The sequence below is a fragment of the Carcharodon carcharias genome, chromosome 7 (assembly GCF_017639515.1).
Source record: "Carcharodon carcharias isolate sCarCar2 chromosome 7, sCarCar2.pri, whole genome shotgun sequence".
Lineage (NCBI taxonomy): Eukaryota > Metazoa > Chordata > Chondrichthyes > Lamniformes > Lamnidae > Carcharodon > Carcharodon carcharias.
Window position 1 is genome coordinate 178,293,506 of NC_054473.1, and position 23,992 is coordinate 178,317,497.

At 40.8% G+C, this 23,992-nt stretch overlaps 1 protein-coding gene across 2 annotated transcripts in view; it reads right to left on the reverse strand.

Moving 5' to 3' along the window:
- Nucleotides 1-23,992, reverse strand: part of si:dkey-234i14.6 — a 137,052-nt gene that overhangs the window by 64,992 nt on the left and 48,068 nt on the right. For both annotated transcript variants that reach the window (XM_041192130.1, XM_041192131.1), the window contains exon 2: nucleotides 20,990-21,166. In XM_041192130.1, the coding sequence (XP_041048064.1) occupies nucleotides 20,990-21,166 (177 nt within the window). The remainder of the gene's footprint in view (nucleotides 1-20,989; nucleotides 21,167-23,992) is intronic.

The following is a 23,992-nucleotide window of genomic DNA, read 5'->3' on the forward strand; positions in this document are numbered from 1 at the left end:
CATCTCCCAGCACAAGAAATTGCCTCATGGAGCCAATGTAGAGTGAGCAGTTACTTGCGTCATAAGGGACTAGAACAATAACCAATCAGGAGGAATCAAGCAATTCACAAGAAAGATAGTTTGCAAATCTGAACAATATTTGCCAAGGCTCAATGGTAGCAATTTCACCTACGAATTTGAAGATAATGGGTACAAGACTCACTCTAGGACTTCAGTGCAGTACTGAGGGAGTGCTGCACCAGAGGTGCTATCTTTTGGACAAGATGTTAAAGTAGTGCCCCATCTCACCCCTTCAAGTGGGCACACAAGAGGTAATGGCACTAGTTGTAAAACAGAGGAGTCCTCCCCAGTGTCAGGGTTAATATTTGTCCTTCAACCAACAACACAAACAAATTATCTGGTCATTAGTGTTTGTGGGGCTTAGCTGAATGCAAATCAGGTACTGGTTTTCCCTACGTTACAATTCTGACTATGGTACTCAAACATACTTAATTGCCTGCGAAGCACCATAGGACAAAAGTCATGAAAGGCAATTTTTAAGAATGTAACTAGCAGAATAGATAAGGGGGATATGGTGTACTTGGGTTTTGAAAAAGTTTCCAGTCCCACATAAGAGGTTAGTTTGTAAAATTAAAGCACATGGGATTGGGGGTAATATACTGGCATGGATTGAAAATTAGTTAGCAGACAGGAAACAAGTAGGAATAAATGGGTCTTTTTCAGAATGGCAGGTAGCGACTAATGGGGTACCGCAGGGATCGGTGATTGCGCCCCAGCAACTCTCAATGTATGTCAATGATTTGGATGAGGGAACCAAATGTAATATTTCCAAGTTTGCTGACAACACAAAACTTGGTGGGGATGAGCACAGTGTGGAGGGTGTTAAGGAGCTTCAAGATAATTTAGACAGATCGAGTAAGTGGGAAAATACATGGCAGATGCAGTATAATGTGGATAAGTGTGAAGTTATCCACTTTGATAGGAAAAACAGAATAGTAGAATATCATTTAAATGGTGATAGATTGGGAAATCTTGATGTGCAAAGGGACCTGGGTGTCCTTGTACACCAATCACAAAGCAAGCAAGTGCAGCAAGCAGCTAAGAAGGCAAATGGTATGTTGGCGAATGGCGAGATAACTTAAGTACAGGAGTAAGATTGTCCTACTGCAGCTGCACAGGATCTTGAGTGAGACCACACCTGGATTATTGTGTGCAGTTTTGGTCTCCGTACTGAAGGAGGGATATACTTGCCATAGAGGGAGTACAGCAAAGTTTCACCAGACTGATTCCTGGAGTGCCAGGATTGTTGTAGGAGAGGTTGGGCTGACTAGGCCTGGATTCGCTGGAGTTTAGAATGAAAGTGGATCTCATTGAGATATATAAAATTCTGACAGGGATAGACAGTGGATGTGGGGATGATGTTTCCTCTGGCTTAGGAGCAGGGGGCTGGTGCCTAGAACAAGGGGTCACAGTCTCAGGATATAGGGTATATCATTTTGGACTGATTTGAGGAGAAACTTCTTCACTCAGAAGGTGGTGAACTTATGTAATAATCTACCACAGATGTCTGTGGAGGCCAAGTGACTGGATATATATTTGGAGGAGGAAATAAACAGATTCCTGGACTCTAAAGGTGCCAAGGGGTACGGGGAGAGCACGGGAGTATGGCATTGAGATAGAGGATCAGCTGTGATCATTGTGAATGGCGGAGCAGGCTCGAAGGGCCAAATGACTTCCTCCTGCTCTTATTTTCTCTTTCTATTTTTTTATGCTCCATAATAAGTTTGTTCTTTCCCCTCAATTTTGGCTTGAAGCAGAATGAATCTGAGAGAATGTGTTTCAGACTATAGCATCAAAACAGGCCACTCAGCATAAAATGGTTACTTTTATTCAGAGTTGGCTCTTTAAAAATAATATATAAATTCCATAATCTGTAAATTTTCAGCTGGGGAAAAGGGGTTAACCCTCAAGACAGCTCTAACTAGGTGCAGGAATTTGATCGATTTAGTTTTGTGTTATTGGTAGACAGTCCCAACATGCCATTTCTGATCAGGATCTTTCTTCATTTTCATGCTTGCTCACTAATGGCACATCACTGCTCAGTTTATCACCAATTTATGAATACAGAATTAGTGAAGAGCTAGTCTGACAACTTTCCACATGATTAGAGTCATAAAAGTCAATGTTGGCTCTTTTGAAAGAGCTACCAATCAGTCCCATTTGCCCGGCCAATGTTAAATGTTGTCTTTTCACGTATACTCCAAATTTCCTTTTTGAAGTTACAATTTAAACTGCTTCCACCACCCTTTCAAATTGTGCCTTGCAGAATTATCCATCCCCTTAGGAAATTGTCACTGAATGTCCGTTTCCAATAATGTGATCGTCAGTGCCAGTTTACTGAATCACAAGGGAGAGGGGGAGGGGAAAAAAAGCATAAAGGGAATGTCAATTATTTTTAAATTTGTTCATGGGATGGCAAAGCCAGCACTGGTTGCTCATCCTTAACTTCCCTCGGGAAGGTATTGGTGAGCCACCTTCTTGAACCGCTGCATGGGGTTTAGGTTCACCCACAGTGCTGTTCGGGGAGTTCCAAGATTTTGATCTAGTGACAGTGAAGGAATGGTGCTACAGTTCCAAGTCAGGATGGTGTGCCTAGGAGGGGAGCTTGCAGGTGGTGGTGTTCCTATGTGTCTGCTGCCCTTCTCCTTCTAGGTGGTAGAGGCTGCAGGTTTGAAAGGTGCTGTTGAAGGAGGCTTGGTGAGTTGCTGCAATCTTCTCCTGCCAGCTGAGGCTGCAAGTGGCATTTGCTCGAATGAATCATGCCAGCTCATTACACATTAAATTGAGATTAAACCAAGAAATCACATGAAAACATTTTGGAATGTTTGGATGCCTGTCAGACACACACTCTTGAGTATTTGTGCAAGTATGGAAAGCCTAGGAGCATTTTTCCTTTTGAGAACTTTTTAGTCTTTTAATCAAATTTGTTTAAAAGTTCAGGCAAGTCATCGACAAAATGCTGTGAGAGGGAGGGTGGAAAGAAACGTTTCTCAGGAGAACTAGGACTTCATGAATAAATGCTGAGCACCAAGGGAAATTAAACCAGAACAAACAAAAACAACTAAAATAGCCAGTGCTGTGATCTCTTACAGGCCATAGTGCAGCTTCCAGTGGGCCATGGAAGACCTTATTAAAAAAAATTAATGGAAAAAAAAAGTGTACAAAATGGGCAATAGTAATGTGCTTGCTAAATTATCCTGTCGTCTATTAATGTTCATCTACAATAATATCACCATCCTTTCTACAGAGGCTAACTTGATGATCAAATGACAAGGTAAGAACATGTAATCACACAAAAAAATAGATCCGTTTGTTGGGTTAAATGGACTTCAGTTTCTAATTTCTCCAGGATTAATAGGTTCAAAATGGCAGCCAGTTTCACTGACAAGCTTCATTTGATCAAGCTCAGAATAGAGTATTCCTTTTAAATCTTGCACAGATCAATTTAACAGGGGCCACTGGGAAACAATTGAACTTTCAATGGGCCAACCAAGTTTGTCCATATGCCTTTAGTGATAATGAATTCTAACTCGTTCATTTGCTTGGTGGAACAGAACTTGAATTCTGCTGAAAGAGAGACACGTTGTCAAAGTTTTTTTGTCTTGCACTCATCAGCACAGATGCAATGTCAAATTCCAAACATATCAACAATTTTTGGATTAATTCATGGGATGTGGGCATCGCTGGCTAGGCCAACATTTATTTCCCATTCCAAATTGCCCTCGAGAAGGTAGTGGTGAGCTGCCTTCTTGAGCCGCTGCAGTCTATGTTCTGTACACCCACAGAACTGTTAGGGAGTGTTCCAGGATTTTGACCCAGCAACAGTGAAGGAACAGCTGATATATTTCCAAGTTAGGGCAGCGAGTGGCTTGGAGGGGAACTTCCAGGTGGTGGCATTCCATGTGTCTACTGCCCTTGTCCTTCTAGATAGTAGCTGTCATGGGTTTGGAAGGTGCTATTTCAGGACCCTTGGTGAGTTCCTGCAGTGCATCTTCCACTGCTGCCATTGTGCTTCTGTGGTACAGGGAATGAATGTTTGTGGATGGGGTGCCAAACAAGCAGGCTGCTTTGTCCTGGATGGTGTCAAGCTTCTTCAGTGTTCTTGGAGCTGCACTCATCCAGACAAGGAGGGTGTTCCATCACACTCCTGACTTGTGCCTGGTAGATGGTGGACAGGCTTTGCGGGTCAGGGGGTGGGGGGAGTCAGGAGGCCACAGGATTCCTAGCCTCTGACCAGCTGTTGTAGCCAGTATTTACATGGTATTCATATGGCTAGTCCAGTTCAGTTTCTGGTCAATAGTGACCCCCAGCATGTTGATAGTGGGGGTTTCAATGATGGTAATGCTGTTGAACATTAAGGAGATTTTGTCCAGGTCTTGCTGCATTTGGACATGGACTGTATCAGTATCTGAGCAGTCACAAATGGTGCTGAACGTTGTGCGCTGATGATTGCACATCGGCGAATTTGCCCACTTTCAACCCTATGATGGAAGGAGGGTCATTCGTGAAGCTGAAGATGGTTGGGCTTAGGGCACTATCCTGAGGTAGTGTCATCCACTCAGCACTTCTGGCTGAAATATCGTTGCAAATGCTCCAGCATTATCTTTTACACTGATGTGCTGGGCTCCCTCATCATTAAGGATAGGGATTTGTGATGCCACTTCCTTCACTGATTTGTTTAATTGTCCATCATTTGTGACTGGATGTGGCACAACTGCAGAGCTTAGATCTGATCTGTTGGTTGTGGAATTGCACAGCTTTGTATATCACTTGCTGTGTACGCAAGTTGTCCTGTTGTAGCTTCATTGTTGACACCTCATTTTTAGGTATGCCTGGTGTTGCTCCTGACATGTCCTCCTGCACTCTTCATTAAACCAGGGTTGATCCCCTGGCTTGGTGTAATGGCAGATTGGGAGATATGCCAGGCCATGAGGTTAGATTGTGTTTGAAAACAATTCGGCTGCTAATGGCCCACAGCGCCTCCATGGTTGCTCAGTCTTGAGTTGCTAGATCTGTTCAATCTATCCCAATTAGCACAGTGGTAATGCCACACAACACAATGGAGAATATCACTGATGTAAAAAGAGGACTTTGACTTTGTCTCCACAAGGACTGTGCGATGGTCACTTCTACTGATACTGTAAAAGGAGAGATGTATCCGTGGCAAGCAGGTCAAGTATGTTTTTCCCTCATTGGTTTGGTCACCACATGTCACAGGCCCAGCTGCTAGCAGTTATGCCCTTTAGAACTTAGCCAGCTCAGTCTGTAGTGGTGCTACCGAGCCACTCATAGGTGTTGGACATTCTAATCCCCCACCCAGAGTACATTCTTGCCACTTTCAGGCGTTCAGCATGGAGGAATACAGATGAATCAGCTGAGGTGGTAATTAAACAGGAGGTTTCCTTGCCCATGTTTGACCTGATGCCATGAGACTTCATGGGGTCCACAGTTGATATTGGAGGACTCCTAGGGCAACTCCCTCCAGAGTGTATACCAGTGTACCACCACCTTTGCTGGGTCTGTCCTGTTAGTGGGACAGGACATACCCAAGAATGGTGATGGTAGCGTCTGGGGTGTTATCTGTAAGGTATGATTCCTTATGACAGTCAGGCTGTTGCTCAACTAGTCTACAAGACAGCTCTGCCAATTTTAGCACTGGCCCCCAAATGTTACCAAGCAGGACTTTACCTAATCTGTACTATAGGACAATAAATTGTGGAAATTTGACATTCGGGAATTTGTCCTGTCATGTTATAATGATATAATATCTTGGGCTTACTGTACAAGATAACAATTGCTCATAAGGCATTAGGTAAACACGCTGTGGGTTAGACACATGAAAGCAGCTATATATAGGTATAAAAATTAAAGGCATCAGAGCTGTGTGCTCTGCTCAAAGCAGAAGCAAAACTAATCAAATGACATTTCCCTTCTGGAGGTGTCATGTTGATATTCCTTAAAGACTCATTACAACACTGATGAGTATAAGACAAAAAGTTTCAGCACCATATCCCTTTCAGCAATATTCAGCTTCTTCATTGCTCTAATTTGCAAAATGGAATATGGAACAGTCCACCCCAATGAACTATCCAGTTTCTCAAGAGCTGAACTTTTACCAAGATCAGTTCTGCTGGAGAAGGGGTGGGCGGGGGCCTGTGTGTAGTTATGTGCCAAAGACTAAAATACATGGTGAGAATCAGATTACTACTCTTACTGCAAAACACTAATCTTTGAACTCCAGTCAATTAGCTGCAGTCTGAGCCCTTATGCAGGCTAAAGAACAATTAACCTCTGGCCCTTCTTTCTATCTGAAGAAAGAAGTGTACACAACTCGAGACTAATGCTTCTTTCTTGATCAGATACTCTGATAAGATATTGATTCTATCTTGTCTTCCTTTTATCTACCTTTTCTCTAACATTCTCCCTCCACCCTTCCACGCAAAGATAGTACATTTCTTCAGACAATAGTGGTAGTGTGTCCATTTATTCTTTACCAAAAATACTTGTAACATTCCAACCATCCCTTCAGGAGATGTGAGTAAACACATTATAGCACACACCCCCAACCTGGATCTCACTGGCCTGCATGCCAAGTCACACAATACATTTACTCCTCACTGCTACATTAATGGGCAGAGACAATATTTTTAATGCCTTCCAAGTAAGCTGTTCTTTTTCTCCCCTAAAACCTCTGCACACTAAAGCACAATTTAATAATAAACGTATCTTCTAATGGTTAAGCAAAGTGTTGATGTAAAAACATGTAAGTTATTTGAACATTAATTTTGGGCAATGTGAAGTTGACGATGTTGGACCAGTCGCCCTTTGCAAGTTTTCACCTCCAAGAGATCCCAAAGCCCTTATCGGCCAATGAAGTTTCTTCATTGTTGTGATGTAGCAAACATGGCAGCCAATGTAGTGCCACAAACAACAATGAGTTACTGGCCAGGTCATCTGTTTTTCATGTAATTGCTTGAGGGAGAAAATGGTGGCCAGGACACCATTAAGAACTCCTTTGCTCATCTTTGAAATAGTGTCATGGATTTTATTTATGTCCACCTAAGGGGAGGGGCCAAGGGGACCTTAGATTAATTTTTCATTAAAAAAAACAGCAATACTGATATTATAGTATTCACTCAGCAGAGCAATGGAGTGTCAGCAGTGGCTCAGTTGGTAGCACCCTTGCCTCAGGCACAAGGTTCTGGGTACTAGTCCTACTCCAGGGTTTGTACAAAAATCAAAGCTGACAAACCGGTGAAGTGCTGCGCGAGTGCTGCACTGTTGCTGGTTAACATCTCATCTGAAATTCACAGGCCCAATCTGCCTTCCTGGGTGATGTAAAAGATCCCATGGCATTACCTTGTATTTTTGTAAGAGTTTGTTGTAAGCATATTGGCTGCCACGTTACCTACATTACAAAAAGTGTTTACTCTTCAAAAGTACTACCTTGGTTGTAAAGCACTTTGAGACATCTGGTAGTCATGAAAAGTGCCATATAAATGCAAGTGCTTTCTTTTTTAAAGCCTAGGTTTTGTATTCAAGATCTGGAGTGTAGCTTGAACCCATCATCTAACTCAGAAACAAGACAGCTACCAACAAGCCACTGTTGACACCTAATTAGAATAACTCCAGGTCAGAAGTGACCACAGGAAAATAGGAAATGTTTCACAAAGTAGATTTTTTGATGTAAGACTATATATTGAAGTGAACAGGCAACTACTCAATTTTTCAGAAAGCATTACACATATATATATTATTCAACAATTTCCTCTTGTATACAATAGCAGAAAATTCCTGCTCATTTCTTCAACTTCAGTAACAAAAATCTCACCCAAAGCTGTTTGTGATTCAGGACTAGAGATGGACAAGAATGTTTCAGTTTATATTTAATCATTGGTTAAACATTGGTCTGCATCCATTACAAACAAGTAAAGTAAACTTGAACTCGTGTCATACAAATTCAGCTTCATGGAGAGTTTCTAATGTATCAACCATTCAAATCAAACTCAGGAAAGAAAACTATCAGTTTTGTTGCACGGTCTAATTTTACATTACTCAAACTGTTCAGAGCCTTGCCAAGTTCACGAGTTTACATTAGGGCATAATACTGCTGCACATCAATTGTAATGCTTTGCTGTGGGCTCGGACAATTTTATTTTTCTTTGGTTAATTGATATGTTAAAATGGCATACACAGGAAATTTGATCTGAACTTGTTAACCTATGCATGGTTAAGGATGATATTAGTACAAGAGAGATGACCTTAGTTCTAAAGGTCAAGGTGTAGAATCAGTTTGGGTGGGGATGAGGTAAATAGCTTACGAAATAAATCAATCGTGACAGTTGTTTATACGCCTCCTAACAGTAATGGTGCTGTAGGATGAGATGCAAGGAAGAAATAATGGGGGCTTCTTAAAAAAGGCACCGCAATTATCATGGGTGATTTTAATCTACATATATAGATGGGACAGATTGGATCTGCAAAGGTAACCTGGAAGATGAGTTCATAGAGTGCTTTTGAGACAGTTTCTTAGAGCAGTACATTCCAGAGTTGACCAGAGAGTAGACTATTCTAGGCATGGTAGTGTGCAATAACTACATAGTAAAGGAACCTCTAGGTAGCAGTTATCCTAGAATTTTGCATGTAGTTCGAAGAAGGGAAGTGTTCGTCTAAGATTAGTGTTTTAAACTTAAATAAAGGCAAATATAGGCAATTATAAAGGGTGTGAAGATAGAACTGGATAAAATAAAGTAGGAAAATAGGTTAAGGGTAGGTCAGTAGAAATGCAGTGAGAGACAAAAGATATATTCCATTGAGAAATAAAGGCTATGGGAAGAATGCACCATCTGTGGCTAACTAGAAAGATAAGGATAGTATCAAAGTGAAAGAAAAAGCATACAATACTGCAAAGATTAGTGGTGGGTCAGAAGATTGCTGGTTTCTAAAATCTGCACAAAGAAAGACTAAAAACATAATATGGTTGGAGAAATTAGAATATAAGAGAAAGCTAGCTAGAAATATAAAAACAGATAAGTAAAGGTTTCTGTAAGTACCTTATATTTGAAAAGGAAAAGAGTAACTGAAGTAAGCGTGGGTCCTCTAGATTGTCTCCAGGAATTAATGGGAAATAAGGAACTGACAGAAGCATTGAACAGATATTTTGTATCTTGTCTTCACTGTAGAAGGCACATGTAACATCCCAGGATTACTTGTAAATCAAGAGGTGAAAGGAGGAAGGAACTTAAAAACTTTCAATCTTGAGGGAAAAGCTGAGAAAATTATTAGAATTAAAGGCTGACAAGTTACCAGGACCTGATGGACTTCATCTTAGAATATTAAAGAAGTGGCTGCAAAGATAGTAGGGGCATTGGTTTTAATTTTACAAATTACCTCAATTCTGGAAAGGTCCCATCAGATTGGAAAATAGTGTTTACATAACTCTTCTATTCAAGTAAGAAAGGAGATAAAGCAGGAAACTACAGGCCACTTAGCTTAATGTTCGCTGTAGTGAAAATGTTAGAATCTATTATGAAGATTGTTATAGCAGGGCACTGAGAAAATCATAAGAGTCAACATGTTTTTGGGAAAGGGTAATCTTGTTTGACTAATTTTTAACTGGAGTTCTTTGAGGAAGTAACAAGCAACATGGATAAAGGGGAACCTGTAGATGTGGTGCATTTGGATTTCCAAAAGCCAGTTGACAAGGGGTCACAAAGGTTACTACACAAGAGCTAATGGTGTGGGGTGGGAGGGTAACATATTACCATGGATAAAGGATCAGTTAGCTAACAGGAAGCAAAGAGTAGGGGTATTTGGGTCTTTCTTGGGTCAGCAAGTTGTAACTAGTGGAGTGCCACAGGGATCAATGCTATGGTCTCAACAATTTACAATCTATATCAATGACTGGGTTGAAGGGACCAAATTTATGGTAGCTAAATTTGCTGATGACATAAAGATAGGTAGAAGAGCAAGTTGTGAGGAAGTCATAATGAGCCTACAAAGGGATTTGTACAGGATAAGGGAGTGGGCAAAAATGTCAGATGGAGTAGGATGTAAACTCATCCACTTAGCAGGAAAGATAGAAAAGCAGTATATTATTTAAATGTAAATAGATTGCAAAGCTCTGGAGTAGAGGGATCTGGGTGCCCTGGTACATGTGTCACAGGTACATCAAGTAATTAGGAAGACAAATGGAACATTGGAGTTTATTGAAAGGGGAATGGAATATAAAAGTAAGCAAATTTTGCTATATTTGTGTAGATTAGACCATATCTAGAGGATTGTGCAGAGTTTCAGTTTCCTTACTTGAGAAAGGATATAATAGCATTAGCAGTTCAGAGTAGGTTCACTCGATTGATTCCTTGAGTGAAATTGAACAAGTTGGGCCCATACCCATTGGAGTTTAGAAGAATGAGAGGTGACCTTATTGAAACATACGATCCTGAGTGGACTTGACAGGGTGGATGCTGAGAAAACATTTCCCCTTACGGGAGAGACTAGAACTAGGAGATAGAGTTTAAAAGATAAGAGGTCTCCCACTTGAGAGATGAGGAAAAATCTTCTCTTCAGGGGTCATTAATCAGTGGAACTCTTTACCCAAAGACCAGTGGAGGCAGGTCATTGAATATTTTTAGGGCCAAGTTTCATAAGTTCTTGATTGACAAGGGAATCATAGATTATGGGGGTAGAAAGTAAAATGGAGTTGAGGCTACAAGCAGATCAGCCACATCTTATCAAGTGGTAGAGAAGGCTCAAGGGGCTGAATGGCCTATTCTGGTTCCCACTTATGTTTGCATGCATCACCTAAGAAAGTTAAATTCATTGAATAACCTCACCCATTTGTTACCTCTAGATTTGACTATTCCAATGCTCTCCTGGTTGGCCTCCCATCTTCCACTCAAGCCTGAGCTCCTCCAAAACTCTACTGTACAATCCAATCTTGCATTAATCTCAATCAGCACCCTACCCGATCTACATTGGGGCATTGCCTGACCAGGAAGCACTTAAAAAATTCTCGTCCTTGTGTCATGCCCAATACAGGCACAAAGCTATTACAAACTTCACATTAGTTCTTTTTTAAAAAAAGACAAAAAATGTCAAGCTGACTGCAGCATACCATGTGACTTTTTGGCATTTGAACTGTTAACAGAACAGTCTGCAGCCAATACCTGATCAAGTATGGGCCTGATCAAAAGAATCTCAACCACGTGAGATTCACACATCTTGTTTAGAATGGACCAAAACCTACAGAGAATGGGTTTGCAGACAACTCATCTCCATGTTTCACCAGGGATAAAGAGACATCGAAACGTCATGGGTGGTAGACAAATAAGGAGGATCCCATCGACCTTTCATTGGATGTGGAGCCATCACAATACAAACACAAAAACAACTTGGAGGTCTCAAACTCTCAAGGTGTTATAAGCCAATACACAGAACGTTCACTGACCTAACAGCACCTTATTTGGAAAAGAACTTTGGACTTGAAACAGGTCACATGGGTTGCCATGTATATGTTACCTGCTTTTAAAAATAACAGCAGTAACTGTTCTGGGACAGATACCATCAGAAACACCATCTAAGCTTTGGAACCAGTGCAAGACAACTACACAGCCAAGGCCATATATAGCCATACCTAGAAAGTGGGAGGTCTCCACCACCCCCTAACCTGTTCCAACTTCAAATTCACCCGAGAGCCCAACTTCTGGCAATTCAACTATAAGCGCTTACTGAGAATCCTCTGCATTTGCAAGGCCTCCACTCCAGCTAAAGCATCAACTTACCCAAGAAACTACATGCCTGCCATGAAAGAGACCAAAGTAATTCCAGATTGCAGTTGCACTTTTTTCCTTCATCTGTATCTAATCTTTGAGACACACATCATGTTTTTAAACCTCAAGGTCAAGTGAATGATAAAAATATTTTTTTAATTCACTAAAGCTTGCTGCTGGAAATCATGTAAATTGGGAGAACTGACTGAGCCTAAGGAACACTAACCTCACATTAACACATTTTGAACAACAAATTCAGTCCATGACACTTTTTTTAAAAAAATCCTTACCTGGCCTTACCTCTCCCTATTTCTAACCTACAATCCTACAACTCAAATTAGTATGCCCCTCCAATTCTGGCTTCCTGCACATTCCCATTCTTAATCTTCCCACTATTGGCAGCCATGCCTTCAGCTGCTAAGGCCTCAAACTCTGGAATTTCCTCACTAACCTGCTCAGCTTTGCTCTCCTCTTTTAAGATGCTCCATTAAACCTCAGTCAGGTGTCCTAACACCTTGTGGCTCAGTTTAAACTTTATTTGATAACTTGTTAAGCATCTTGGGATTGTTCATTACTTTAAAATGAACCATATAAATGCAAATTGTTGTGGGAGAAATTAATCTTCAGCTACTTTGGCCCCATTCTCCAGAACTCAGCAATCTCTCCTGGTTAGTACTCTCCTCAATTTCAAAACCTTCAAATCATTTATTCTAACTCTTCCCAACCATTGATCAATGTCCATTAATTTCCCCAAAGTGTCCATGAATTGTCTTGTGAAGCTTTGGTAAGTTTGTTAAAAGGGGCTAGATAAATGCAAGTTGTTGCCATTCATATAAATTTATATATGATTAGTTATCCATTTTAAGTAACTAATGACTTCACATGGTGAGATTCAGAAGTGACAAAATGATTCATTATACAACAGGATTGAACTCAGTGAACATTTTATAGTGCAATTGTAATGCCTTTTGTCCCAACAGATTGATTTTAGATATGGATCAAGACAAAGCAGAATAGTACAGAATAGTACAACAGTAACTGGTATTTATATTGTGCCTTTTAACATTGTAAAGTCTTCCAAGATGCTTTGTAGAGCCAGAATCAATAAATATTGACATCAAACCAAAAGTAGTATTGGGAGGGGTCACAATGCACAGAGATGGGAAACTATATTAGAATACAGGCAGTAGAGGTTTAGATGTGCTGAGGTTTGTGGAGAGTGGGATATCCTCTCCCATTCCCATAGGAAAGCATTGGACTAATCAAGTCTGAAGGTGATAAAGACATGGATGAGTGATTCGACAGCAGCTGGCTGAGCCTGGGGCCAAGAAGTCCACTGCCACTTAGGTGGAAATAGTTGGTATTTGCAATGGAGAGGGTAAGGGGCCAGAACTCAGTTCAGCCTCAAAAAAGACACCGAGGTTTGCAAACATTCAGCTCCGATCTGAGACACTGAGCAGCTTGAGGGATAGACTCAGTGACAAGGGTACAGGGTTTTTGATATGAACCAAAGACATTGTCTTTGGTCTTTCCAAGTTTAACCAGAGGCAAGAGCAGTCTATGCAAGACTGGATGCCAGACAAGTAGGCAGATCACAAGGACAATGGAGGGGATGAGTGAGGTGGCAGAGAGCTGGAGATGGGCACCGTAAGTCTACGTATGGAACCTGATGCTAGGTGAGATAAATACCCTCATGATGATCTCTCATCAATTTCAGTTCACAGTGCAGTTTAATTCCAGCTGTAATGAGCAATCAACTCACAAACTGGACATTCTGGTCCAAATGTCAACCAGCAGCAATTCTATACCTTCTCACTCTGAATGAAACACCTATAATGCGGGGAAACTAAACGAGCAGTGTGATCCACGTGTCAGAGTCCTGAGAAACCAGGTTTGCTACTACAGACCTTGTGTTCATGCAAATATTTTTGAAAATGCATCTTCAAAGCTGGAGTGGGCATTCCATTTTAAAGAGCCCAGCCTTGGTGGAAATAAAAGGTGTTCAGTAAAACACTTTTCTTCAGAGAAAGCAGCACTACTTCCAACTTACGAATACAATTGGCACAAAAAAAAACATCACGCTCAACAACTGCCAGAAGAAAATGATGAGCATTGTTTGAACGTCATGAAAATCCAACTTGGCTCATTAATGCCCTGTAGGAAAGGAAACCTGCCACTGCTACCTGACTAGGCCTACAAGTGACTTCAGTCCACATTATGGTGTTAACACTTGATGCCCTCCAAAGTGGCCTAGTCAGCTATGGAGTTAGAACATTTCAAGCAGTTGGCCCTCCACCACTTTCCCAGAGCAACAGTAGGCAATAAGATGTGTGTCAGAAATGTTTAAGAACAAAGAAAATAGCAATCCTTTAATGCAATTGATGTCAGTTGTTCAGCTTCATGGTTTAAAACAAAAGTATGCCAAATATTTATCTATTCCCTGGATCAGGAGATTGTGGTTTCAAGCCCCACAGCAGGAATGCAGAATATAAACTGAAGTGATGTTTCAGCACAGTACTGGTAGAACAATGCACTGTTAGAAATTTTGGCTAGAATTCTTCTCACAGCTGCATTGTCCCAGTGGGGAACCTTGATTCAGTTTCTTGGGTTGATGATCAGCTAATATATAGGGACAGTTCCTGCTGGCACAAGATTTAGGCACACAAAGGCATGGCAAACAATACTGGGGTGAAAGGACCTGGGGGTGTTTCACAAGAGGCTGGAATTAGAGGAATGGGAGTTGCAGGGAAGGGGGAAAAAAAAGTTGTTTTAGGGCAGGAGTAAATTCAAAAAAAGTAGGGGGTGGGATTTAAAATTCCTGCCTTGGCTTTAATTTTGAGCCAGTGGTCAAGTTTAGAGCCAATATAGGTCAACATTCACATATAATGGGCAAGGATTTGGTGTGGGAAAAAATATGGTGCAAGTTTTTGTTGAGGTAAGGTTTGTGGAAGTTGGAGGATGGTAAAATCGATGAGATCATTAGGCAATTGTTACCACTTTCAGTGGCAGATTGGGAAGGAGGAAAGTATATGCCAGAGATGGAAGACTTTGTGATGGAGGGGATGTGGCATTAGAAATTTTGTTTACAGCTTTGGGGTTCTGTTGAACTACCTGGTTCAGCCCTAGTTAGCTGGCTGTATGGGCAGGTAAGGAGTGAAACTGGAAGCAAGGGCATGGAATTTGCAGTAGGGGAAGATGGCAATGGCTTTGTTCTTCATATTTAGCTAGAATAAATTATTGCTTAAAGACTAAATGTTGGGCAGAGGCAATGAAGAGGTCAAAAATGTTACAGATACAGCTAGGTGTCAGTGTACATTAGAAGCTGATCTTATATCTCTCGAAGTTGAATCTTCAGGGGAACCCAAAGCGAGAGTTTCCTCACTTCAAACAAAGGACATGTCCTCTTCCAGTATTGCATTGAAGTGTCAACCAAGGTCATGAACTTAGGTTCTCGAACCCACAATTTTCTGATTAGAGAGCAGGGTAGAAAGGAGGAACATGCATAGAGAAACTGTAGAGTGAAATTTAAATGAACATTTATATTAACAGTATTGCTGACTCTCTCATTGCTTCATTATACCACTATCTGGAACTCTTGCTCTAAGCCCTTTTTCCAACACTTTCCCTTCTGTTTTCTCTCTGCAAGGCCCCTTAAAACAATTTGACCCAACAACAATAGCCTGGTGATATGCAAGGCTTTGTATTGACACTAATTAAACACACTTGCTCAACCAAATAATTCATCTTCATTGTTCCAATAGACTTCCTTCTTTTAGTGATTATGGAAGGTAGTAATTGCTAGTGTGACCAAATCCACAAGGGAAACTTAGCCACGCTTTCACAACTATTTTGCAATTTGTATTCATCCCAAGGTGGCTTGAGTGAAGTCGGAGGCCATGAGTCCACTACCACTTTGAGATTTTAAAGATTAAATTAAAACATTAAGAAAAAAAACTTAAATGCACACAAGATTACACATACAGTTCCTAAAATTCTACTTAACTAGATTCACAACTACACACCCACTTTATGGGAACAGTCCAAATAGATTTCAAATGTATAAAGTCACCCAGCAATTCAACCACAAGCACTAACTGGATCATGGATTTCCAAAGGCTTCTAGTGCAACTTTGGTTACTGGAACAGCAAACTTCTTCAGGCCCCTCCCACCCCAAGCCTGTTTCACACAGTCACATTTCCAGATCTCACATGATCACACCTCACACAGCCTTCCACCCTTCTTTAATTATATTTTATCATTTTTGATTTGTAAATCACATTTCCACTCGTCTTTAGAAGTTACTTTTCCCAGAATATAAAATCTTTCATGTTATCATTATGGCCAGCACTTTTTGGGGGTGGGGGGGGGGGGGTGGTGGTGGAAATCAAGCTAATAACTTTGCCTTACTTATCTTGCCAGCTGTAAAAGTCTTATCACATTCCTTTGAAAATCAAATACCTTTCTCACTTACCTAAATGCAAATTTCATTCACACACTAGCTCTATTCATCTCCATTTCAAATGCCTGTTTTACACCTCACTTCTTTGATAATTTAAACCTTGCAGTATGCCCATCTCTAGTTTAATTAAATTAGCCACATCCCCACCCTCCCCACACCCACAGAAACCCCCCACACACAAGCTGATTTACAATATCTCAATAATATTAGGAAAAATATGATAATTCCTTGATATTTTGGTTTGTCCCTCAAACAGTTCCTCCTGTTCTACTCACTGGATTATAGCTTTATTTCATATGTTTATGCACAGTTTGTAGTTTGGTCTTGCCTTTGCTGGATTTTGCATGAAGTCAGTACTTACATGATAGGACTTTTGTTTTATTTTTCCCAAATTGAAATTTTCCCATGGGCAATCAAGCAAACTTTCTTAGTAGGAATTAAGTCCTTTAAGCCCAACAAACATGTTCACAGGTCCAGCCCAATAACCGTTCTCTCAACCTATCCATCAATTCTTCTCTCTATAGACAGGGCACCCAATTATCTCTTTACACTGTCACCATGATCAGCCTCTATGCTTGCTCCCTTCCTCTCACTTCACGATCGAAAAACAAGTGGCCTGTGGGCTTCTTAAGTATACAGCGTATCATTACAGCCACACTCAATCAGTAATATAACAATAAATTGTAAGTATCTAAGGCTGAAGATTATTACAATGCAGACAGATTATGGGAAAAATTTCCCCCCCTCATTGGGGGTGGGGTGGGGGAGTGTGGGACCACCTCCAATCGGCTGTGCCGTGGGTGGGCCAGTTAAGGCCCGCCCAGTGTGACATCCGCCAGGAAGCACTATGCACTCCCTGTACAGGCTGGGTAGGGGGGGTGGAAAATTCCCCCAAGAGTGCACTCTTTCACGCACACTGATCTCCCAGAGGTGAAGTGCTGCCTCAGGGAGATTGGCTCCAAATTAAAAATTGTTACACAAATGAGAAAGATTTCCCTGACATGTCCCCTCATGTGACATGTCCATAACTTTTACTGAAACCTTTATTAAAAATTTAAAAACCCTCATGAAACCTCATCCTGCCCATGGATGAGGTTTCATGCTTTTTCTGAAGCCCGCCAGGGCTCCCGGCCTGCCCACCAACCTTAAGGTTGGACGGGCAGGTCCATTAACGTTAGTTACTTTTTCAATGGCCTCAACAGGTCATTGACAGGTTGATGGGTGTGCAGCTAACTCGACTGCACCCCCGCTGACCTGAAAATGGAAATGACATGGGATGACATCGGGAGTTCCACCCAACATCATCCTGCATCATTTTACATGGTGAGCGGGCCCCGCCCCTGCTCGCCGATGGGAACATTTTTCCCCATGTATACTTGAAACAGTGAGAGATGCCACCTTGCGAGGCAAGTTACAAGGACCTAGACAGCACCCTCAGAAAGACAGTTCCACAAGAGCGAAGACTGGACATAAGTACATGCTTTGAGATAAATCCTGATTTCAATGCACTGTCTTTTTACACTAAACAGAAATAACCAAACAAAATATATATGTGGAGACACAGGATTGATAAAAGTCCAAAGCTCATTGTTTTTCTCTTATAACTAATTACAGGAGAAAAACATTTAAAATTATGACCACATCCGTATTTTTATTAATGGATCTAAATTAAATTATTTTGATTTGACTAAGGTTACTGGATATAGAACATCTCCTTTCCTTCCCCCTCCACACAACTAGATAATATTATTTCCCACAGCAACTTTCAAAACATCAGATTAAATCGAGGAACCTAGGTAGTGTTGTGTGTTCTGGAATATTTCAAAGTTGCTAAAATAAATTTCATAGATCAAGAATTATGAGAGAAGCATGAAAATAAAGTGCAGTGGCTCATGCGTTTTGTCGACCTTTGATTTCACGTCATTTACATGCCAAAAGCCAAGTGCAAATTCTGTTTCCCTCTTGCCAGCATTGATTGAAACCAGACAAGAGGCCATTCAGCCCTACCCATTTGCATCAGCTGTTTTGAAAGAGCTATCCAATTATTCCTATTCCACTCCTGATAGCCCAGTAACATTAAGAAAATGTGCCAGAGCTCAACATTTTGAAAATTCCGATAGGTGTGATTAAAAGGAATGCATACTACAGACTACTGTAGTATATAGGGTTAACTGGTGGGATTTGCTAATTTATGACCTATCACTGACAGTCACGAGTTGGACTTTCAAGAGAGACACATTGAAACACAATGCTCAGGAACAACAGGCTTACTCTAACCTGGTTAGAAGTGGTGCTAACAAGTGTCAAGCAAGTACCAGAGTATGACTACAGTCCATCTAGTAATCAGGTACCATGCCTAGGGTCCACAGATAAGAACCAGCTCAGAACTACCATCCTACTTACCCAGCTTATCCCTCAATAAAGGATCTGAGCCCACCCGAAAGCAAAATTAGAAAGGATAATTAGATCAGTTTTCAGCTTGGCCACCATTCACTGCTCACCGTAATTCAACATAAAACGGCCACAAGGCACCACATGTTCACGAATGAGGAAATGCTAACCATTATGCTAACTCATGAAATTATTATTTGATACGTTGCTTTATCAAGAACACTTGTTTGACAATAATGTAATGAACTGAAGCATCAAAAATAATTGACATAGTTAAGAATCGTATTTAGATAGCAACTCTCACAACCTCAACATATCCCCAAAGTGAGTCACAACCAGAGAGTACTTGTTACAATTATAACCATTCTTGTAAGGTAGGAAATGCAACCAATTTTCACACAGAAGGTGTTAGAACTGAGACCACTGACTGGCAGGCAAATGGCTGGGTGGACCCATAAAAGAGGCACCATGCCATTGGTGGGCACACCTACCCATTACATCCACGACCATTTTATGGGTGGTGGGGGGAGGTGTCAGTGAGCCTACACTGCCTGTGGCCCATATGGGGGCTGTAAGTGGGCAATTAAAGCCCATCTAAGAATCTCATCCAAGCAGTGCTCAGATTTATCAAGCGCGAGGACAGGCCTGCACCAAACATTCAGCCTGGCTTTCAGGTTTGCCTCAGAGGGCTGCTGGCCAGTGAGAAAAGCAGGAATGCCTTCTGTGTCCCATTGCCACCCTCCTCCCACGACAGCTTTCCCTCCATGTCCACCCAGCCCCCTGCCTTGTCCAACACGCTCCACTGCCCTTTCTGGGGGTTGCCAGCCTGGCCCCGGTGAGATCCCAGACTTATTTGCTGGTCAGAATTCATCGCTGAATGTCTCTTTCTTGGTCACTGTCTCGTGTTGCTGCCAGTACTGCAGAGGAGCTGGCCTCCAATTGGCTGGCAGTTCTATGAGTCAGGACTTCCTGATCTAAATATATGGCAGCTAAATTTGCTGGATGACACCCAGATGGATAGGAAAATAAATTTAAGAGGTGCTTAAGGGTCTACAGAGGAATATAGAAAGGTTAAGTGATTGGGCAAAAAAAATGGCACATGGAGTATAATGTGGAAAAATGTGAGGTTGTCCACTCTGGCAGGAATAGAAAAGCGGTATACTATTTAAAATGGAGAAAGATTGCAGAACTCTGTGGTACAGAGGGATCTGGATGTCCTGGTACATGAATTACAAGATGTTAGTATGCAGTTACAACAAGTGAGTAGGAAGGCAAATGGAATGTTGGTGTCTATTGCAAGGGGAGTGGATTAAAAAAGTAGGGAAATTGTACTGGGCATTGGTGAGACCACATCTGGAGTAATGTGTACAGTTTTGCATTAGAAACAGTCCCCAGAGAAGGTGCATCCAATTCATTACAGGGATGTGGGGCTTTATCCTATGAAGAAAGGTTGGACAGACTGGGCCTGTACCCATTGGAGTTTAGAAGAATGAGAAGTGATCTCATTGAAACATACAAGATCCTGAGGGGACTATAAGAGGGCAGATACAAGGAGGATGATTCCCTTTATGGGGGAAGACTAGAAATAGGAGGCACACTAAGAATAAGGTGTCTCCCTTTTAAGACAGGAGAGGAGGAGAATTTTTTTTCTGAGGGTCATTAGTCTGTGGAATTCTCTTCCCCAGAAAGCAGTGGAGGCTGGCTCATTGAATTTTCAAAGCCATGTTGGATGAATTGTTGATAGACAAGGGAGTCAATGGTTATGGGGCACACAGGAAAGTGGAGTTGAGGCTACAATCAGATCAGCCATGATCTTATTGAATAGAGGAGCAGGCCTACTCCTGCTCCAATGTTCCCATTTGGCTGGGCTGCATAGTGCTGTGTGCTACCTTGGGACATTTTCCTACAGTAAAAAGGAGAGACGGGACTTGCCCTTGTGTGCAGATGCTACCTCATTTGCAACCAAACAGCTTCAATTTATTTAAAGATGAGGCAGATAAGATGGAGCGTGAGCTAGTTCAGGGTTGTTTTGTCTAGAATATGTTGAAATGTAGACCATAGATCACCCAAGTGTCCCATTTACTTTCTGCAGCCCTCGCACCATCACACTTTACACTTTATTGATAGTATACTGACTCATTGAGCAATGCCATGGGAGACCCACTGCATTAGATAGTGACCAAAAGAATAAGTGGTGGTGTCTTTGTGAAGGGGAATCTTCATCTGCTATGTGTGGGGGATAGCGTGGGGAAAGAAGCCAATATAAAAGCTAGCTGAAAATAAATCACAAGGAAATTAAAATTGTACCTGTCGTTGGTCTGCTCTTTCTATGGCTGCATTAGCACCATAAGCATTGCAGGACTCCACAATGTAGTCTGAGCTGACTCCAAGCACAGAGCTCGAGCCGCCACATGAACCATCACAAACTACAATCACACGGGGCAAGTCGCATGCTGGGATCTTCTTCAGGTATTCCTCATTGAACTGGCAGGTGCAGGGTGGGGATAAAAGGAAAAGACAGACGTTACCTACACAATTCCACCAAGTCAATAGGATTAAAATGTGATTTGCTACTTTGTTAATAAAACGTGGATCCAGTCAGCAGTCAAAATAAATTATCAAATTTCACTGCAGTCCCCGGAAACAGAAGGTCAAACTTGGATCCAAATCTCCATAGCAACCATACCAGAGGCATATATTATTAAAATTAATCAGCATTTGCTTTGGTAACAAAAGGAAGACCGCAATCAGACAATGTTAGTATTGTCTTTTATCAAAAGGGTTATCAGCTAATGCAAAACAGGCCAATCACTTAAAGGGGATTAGATTTACAATTGGAAGATGCTGAAAAATTAATCTGGTATTTTAGTTCTTCAGACTAAGCGTTTTTTTTTTATATAAAGGTCTCTGTCTTTTGCTGAGTTAAGTTCAAAAGCAAGTCTTTAGGTTCAAGGTAAAAAAAATCCATTACACCACTCAGAGCAGGGGAGTTTTCCCCTCTTTGCCCTGGTTAATATTTTTCCCTCAACTAACATCAGTAAAGAAAACACATTATAATGTTTTTGTTTGTGGGAGTTTGCTGTGCCTAAATTGGCTGTCACATTTCTTACATTACAAGAATGACTATATTGTTTGTAAATCGCTTTGGGATGTCAAGGTTGTGAACGGCACAACATAAATATGCAAACCTTTCATTCTGTCTAGTGCAAAAGATAGAACAGAGAAAATAAGAATAGATGTTCAGAAGCTAAAGCAGGTTTATTGCATAGAGCAGGGAAAGAGTGAGGCTTCAACAAGAGAAAGATCTCATTCAAAAACACGGAGATTAGTTAATTGTTAGGAAAAACTCTATTTAAAGTATTAATAATTTTGCAACTCTGAGCATGAAAACCAATTCTTCCCCATTGGATGGGCATTTATCTTCTGAGAGTGATTAAGATAGCTTTATTAAAAATGTTCCTCTAAAATGAGTGAAAGCCAATCACTGGTAACAAGCAAATCATCCTCATCAGTACAATCTGGTCATTTTTGGTGGGAAATTCTCATTCCCCCACTATTCAGAGTACTCATTGTATTTAAACGTGATTAACCACCATGAATAAACTAGCCATCTAATAAATTGGTTGAAGCTATGCAAGTTTTCAATTTTTAGGTATTAGAAATGCTCTACTTCACTAGTATGTTCTCAGAGGACACAAGAAAACCGAATTCAATTTATATATATTAAAAAATATAACAGAGGAATTACCAGACAAAAAAGGTTCATCTAGTTTACCTTTTTACCATTCTTAGTCATATGATACAGAAATAAATACAAAATACTGTAAACACTAAGCAGCTCTGGCAGCATTTGGAGGAGCGAGAGGAGAAAGAGTGTTAATTTTTCAAGTCAATGACCTTCCATCAAGGTCAAAAGATGATCTATTCTAAGCTTCAAAACGTTTTCTCCTTTTACAGATGCTGTCAGACCTGCTATTTGCTGCATTTTTTAAATTTCAGATTTTCATCATCTGCCATGTTTTATTTCTGTGCTGTGATAATGGAATTGTTGAATAATCATGGCAATTGATGAGTCTACAACAGATCTAGAAAGGAGACAAGGAAAAACCCCAGTTGTGGGCACTCTAGGTTCAAAGTCAGCCTTCTTTCCCACATGCATGATTTCACAGTCTTAATCACCAGATGATGTTCAAATACACATGTAAAAGTTGCCTGAATTGTCGACAAAATACCTCATGTGCCCAGGGTGTAACAGCAAGTCTCATTATGAATAGAAAACTTGGGTGGGTTCCCTTATGGGCATGTGTTCTAACCCAGTATTTCACTGTAGCCAGTGACATCTGCCATTTATCTCTTGGGTAACAATTTTGAATGCAAACACACAAAAGTAGGTTTATATGATGCGAGTTAAATGTGAAGCTGATGTCAATTTGCCTCATTGTATCATTTACTGAAACCAAAATGGTTATGATCAAAGATCACCCATCACTTACAACAAGGGACAATCAAGGGGTTTCATTCTACAGGATAAAAGGAGGCAGTTACATAAATCATAGATTTATATCTGAAAATTAAAACATGGCTAATTATTGTAGTTTCCAATTATTAAAAGCCAGAAAATAAGTAGTAAGCCTGAGGATTGGGAGCAAGTTAGAACCCAGCAAAAGGAGGACCAAGAAACAAATTAAGAAAAAGAGAATATGAATGCAAACTAGCAAGGAACATAAGGACGGACTATAAAAGCTTTTAGGTATGTGAAAGGAAAAGATTAACAAGGACAAATGTAGGCCCATTACAAGTGGGGACAGGAGAATTTATAATGGAGAACAGGGAAATGGGGGAGACTAAACAGTTACTTTGCATCTCTCTTCACAGAAGGAGAGATAGAAAATCTCCCAGAAATACTCGGCGACCAAGGGACTTGTGAAACTGAGGAACTGAAAGAAATTACTATTAGTAAAGAGGTAGTACTTGAAAAGTTAACTAGATTGAAGGTTGACAAATCCCCTGGACCACAAAAGCTTCATCCCAGAGTGTTGAAGGTGGCAGCTAGAGAGTTAGTGGATGCATTGGTGGTTATCTTTCAAAATTCTATAGATTCTGGAAAGATACTGCAGAATGTACCTCCACTATTTAAGAAGGGAGGAAAAAAGGGAAAATGGAGAACTATAAAACTATTTATTAGTTTGATGTCAACAGTAGGGAAAATGCTAAAATCTATTATAAAGGATGTGATAACTGGACATTTAGAAAAGAACGATAACATTGGGCAGAGTCCACATGGATTTATGAAAGGAAAAATCATATTTG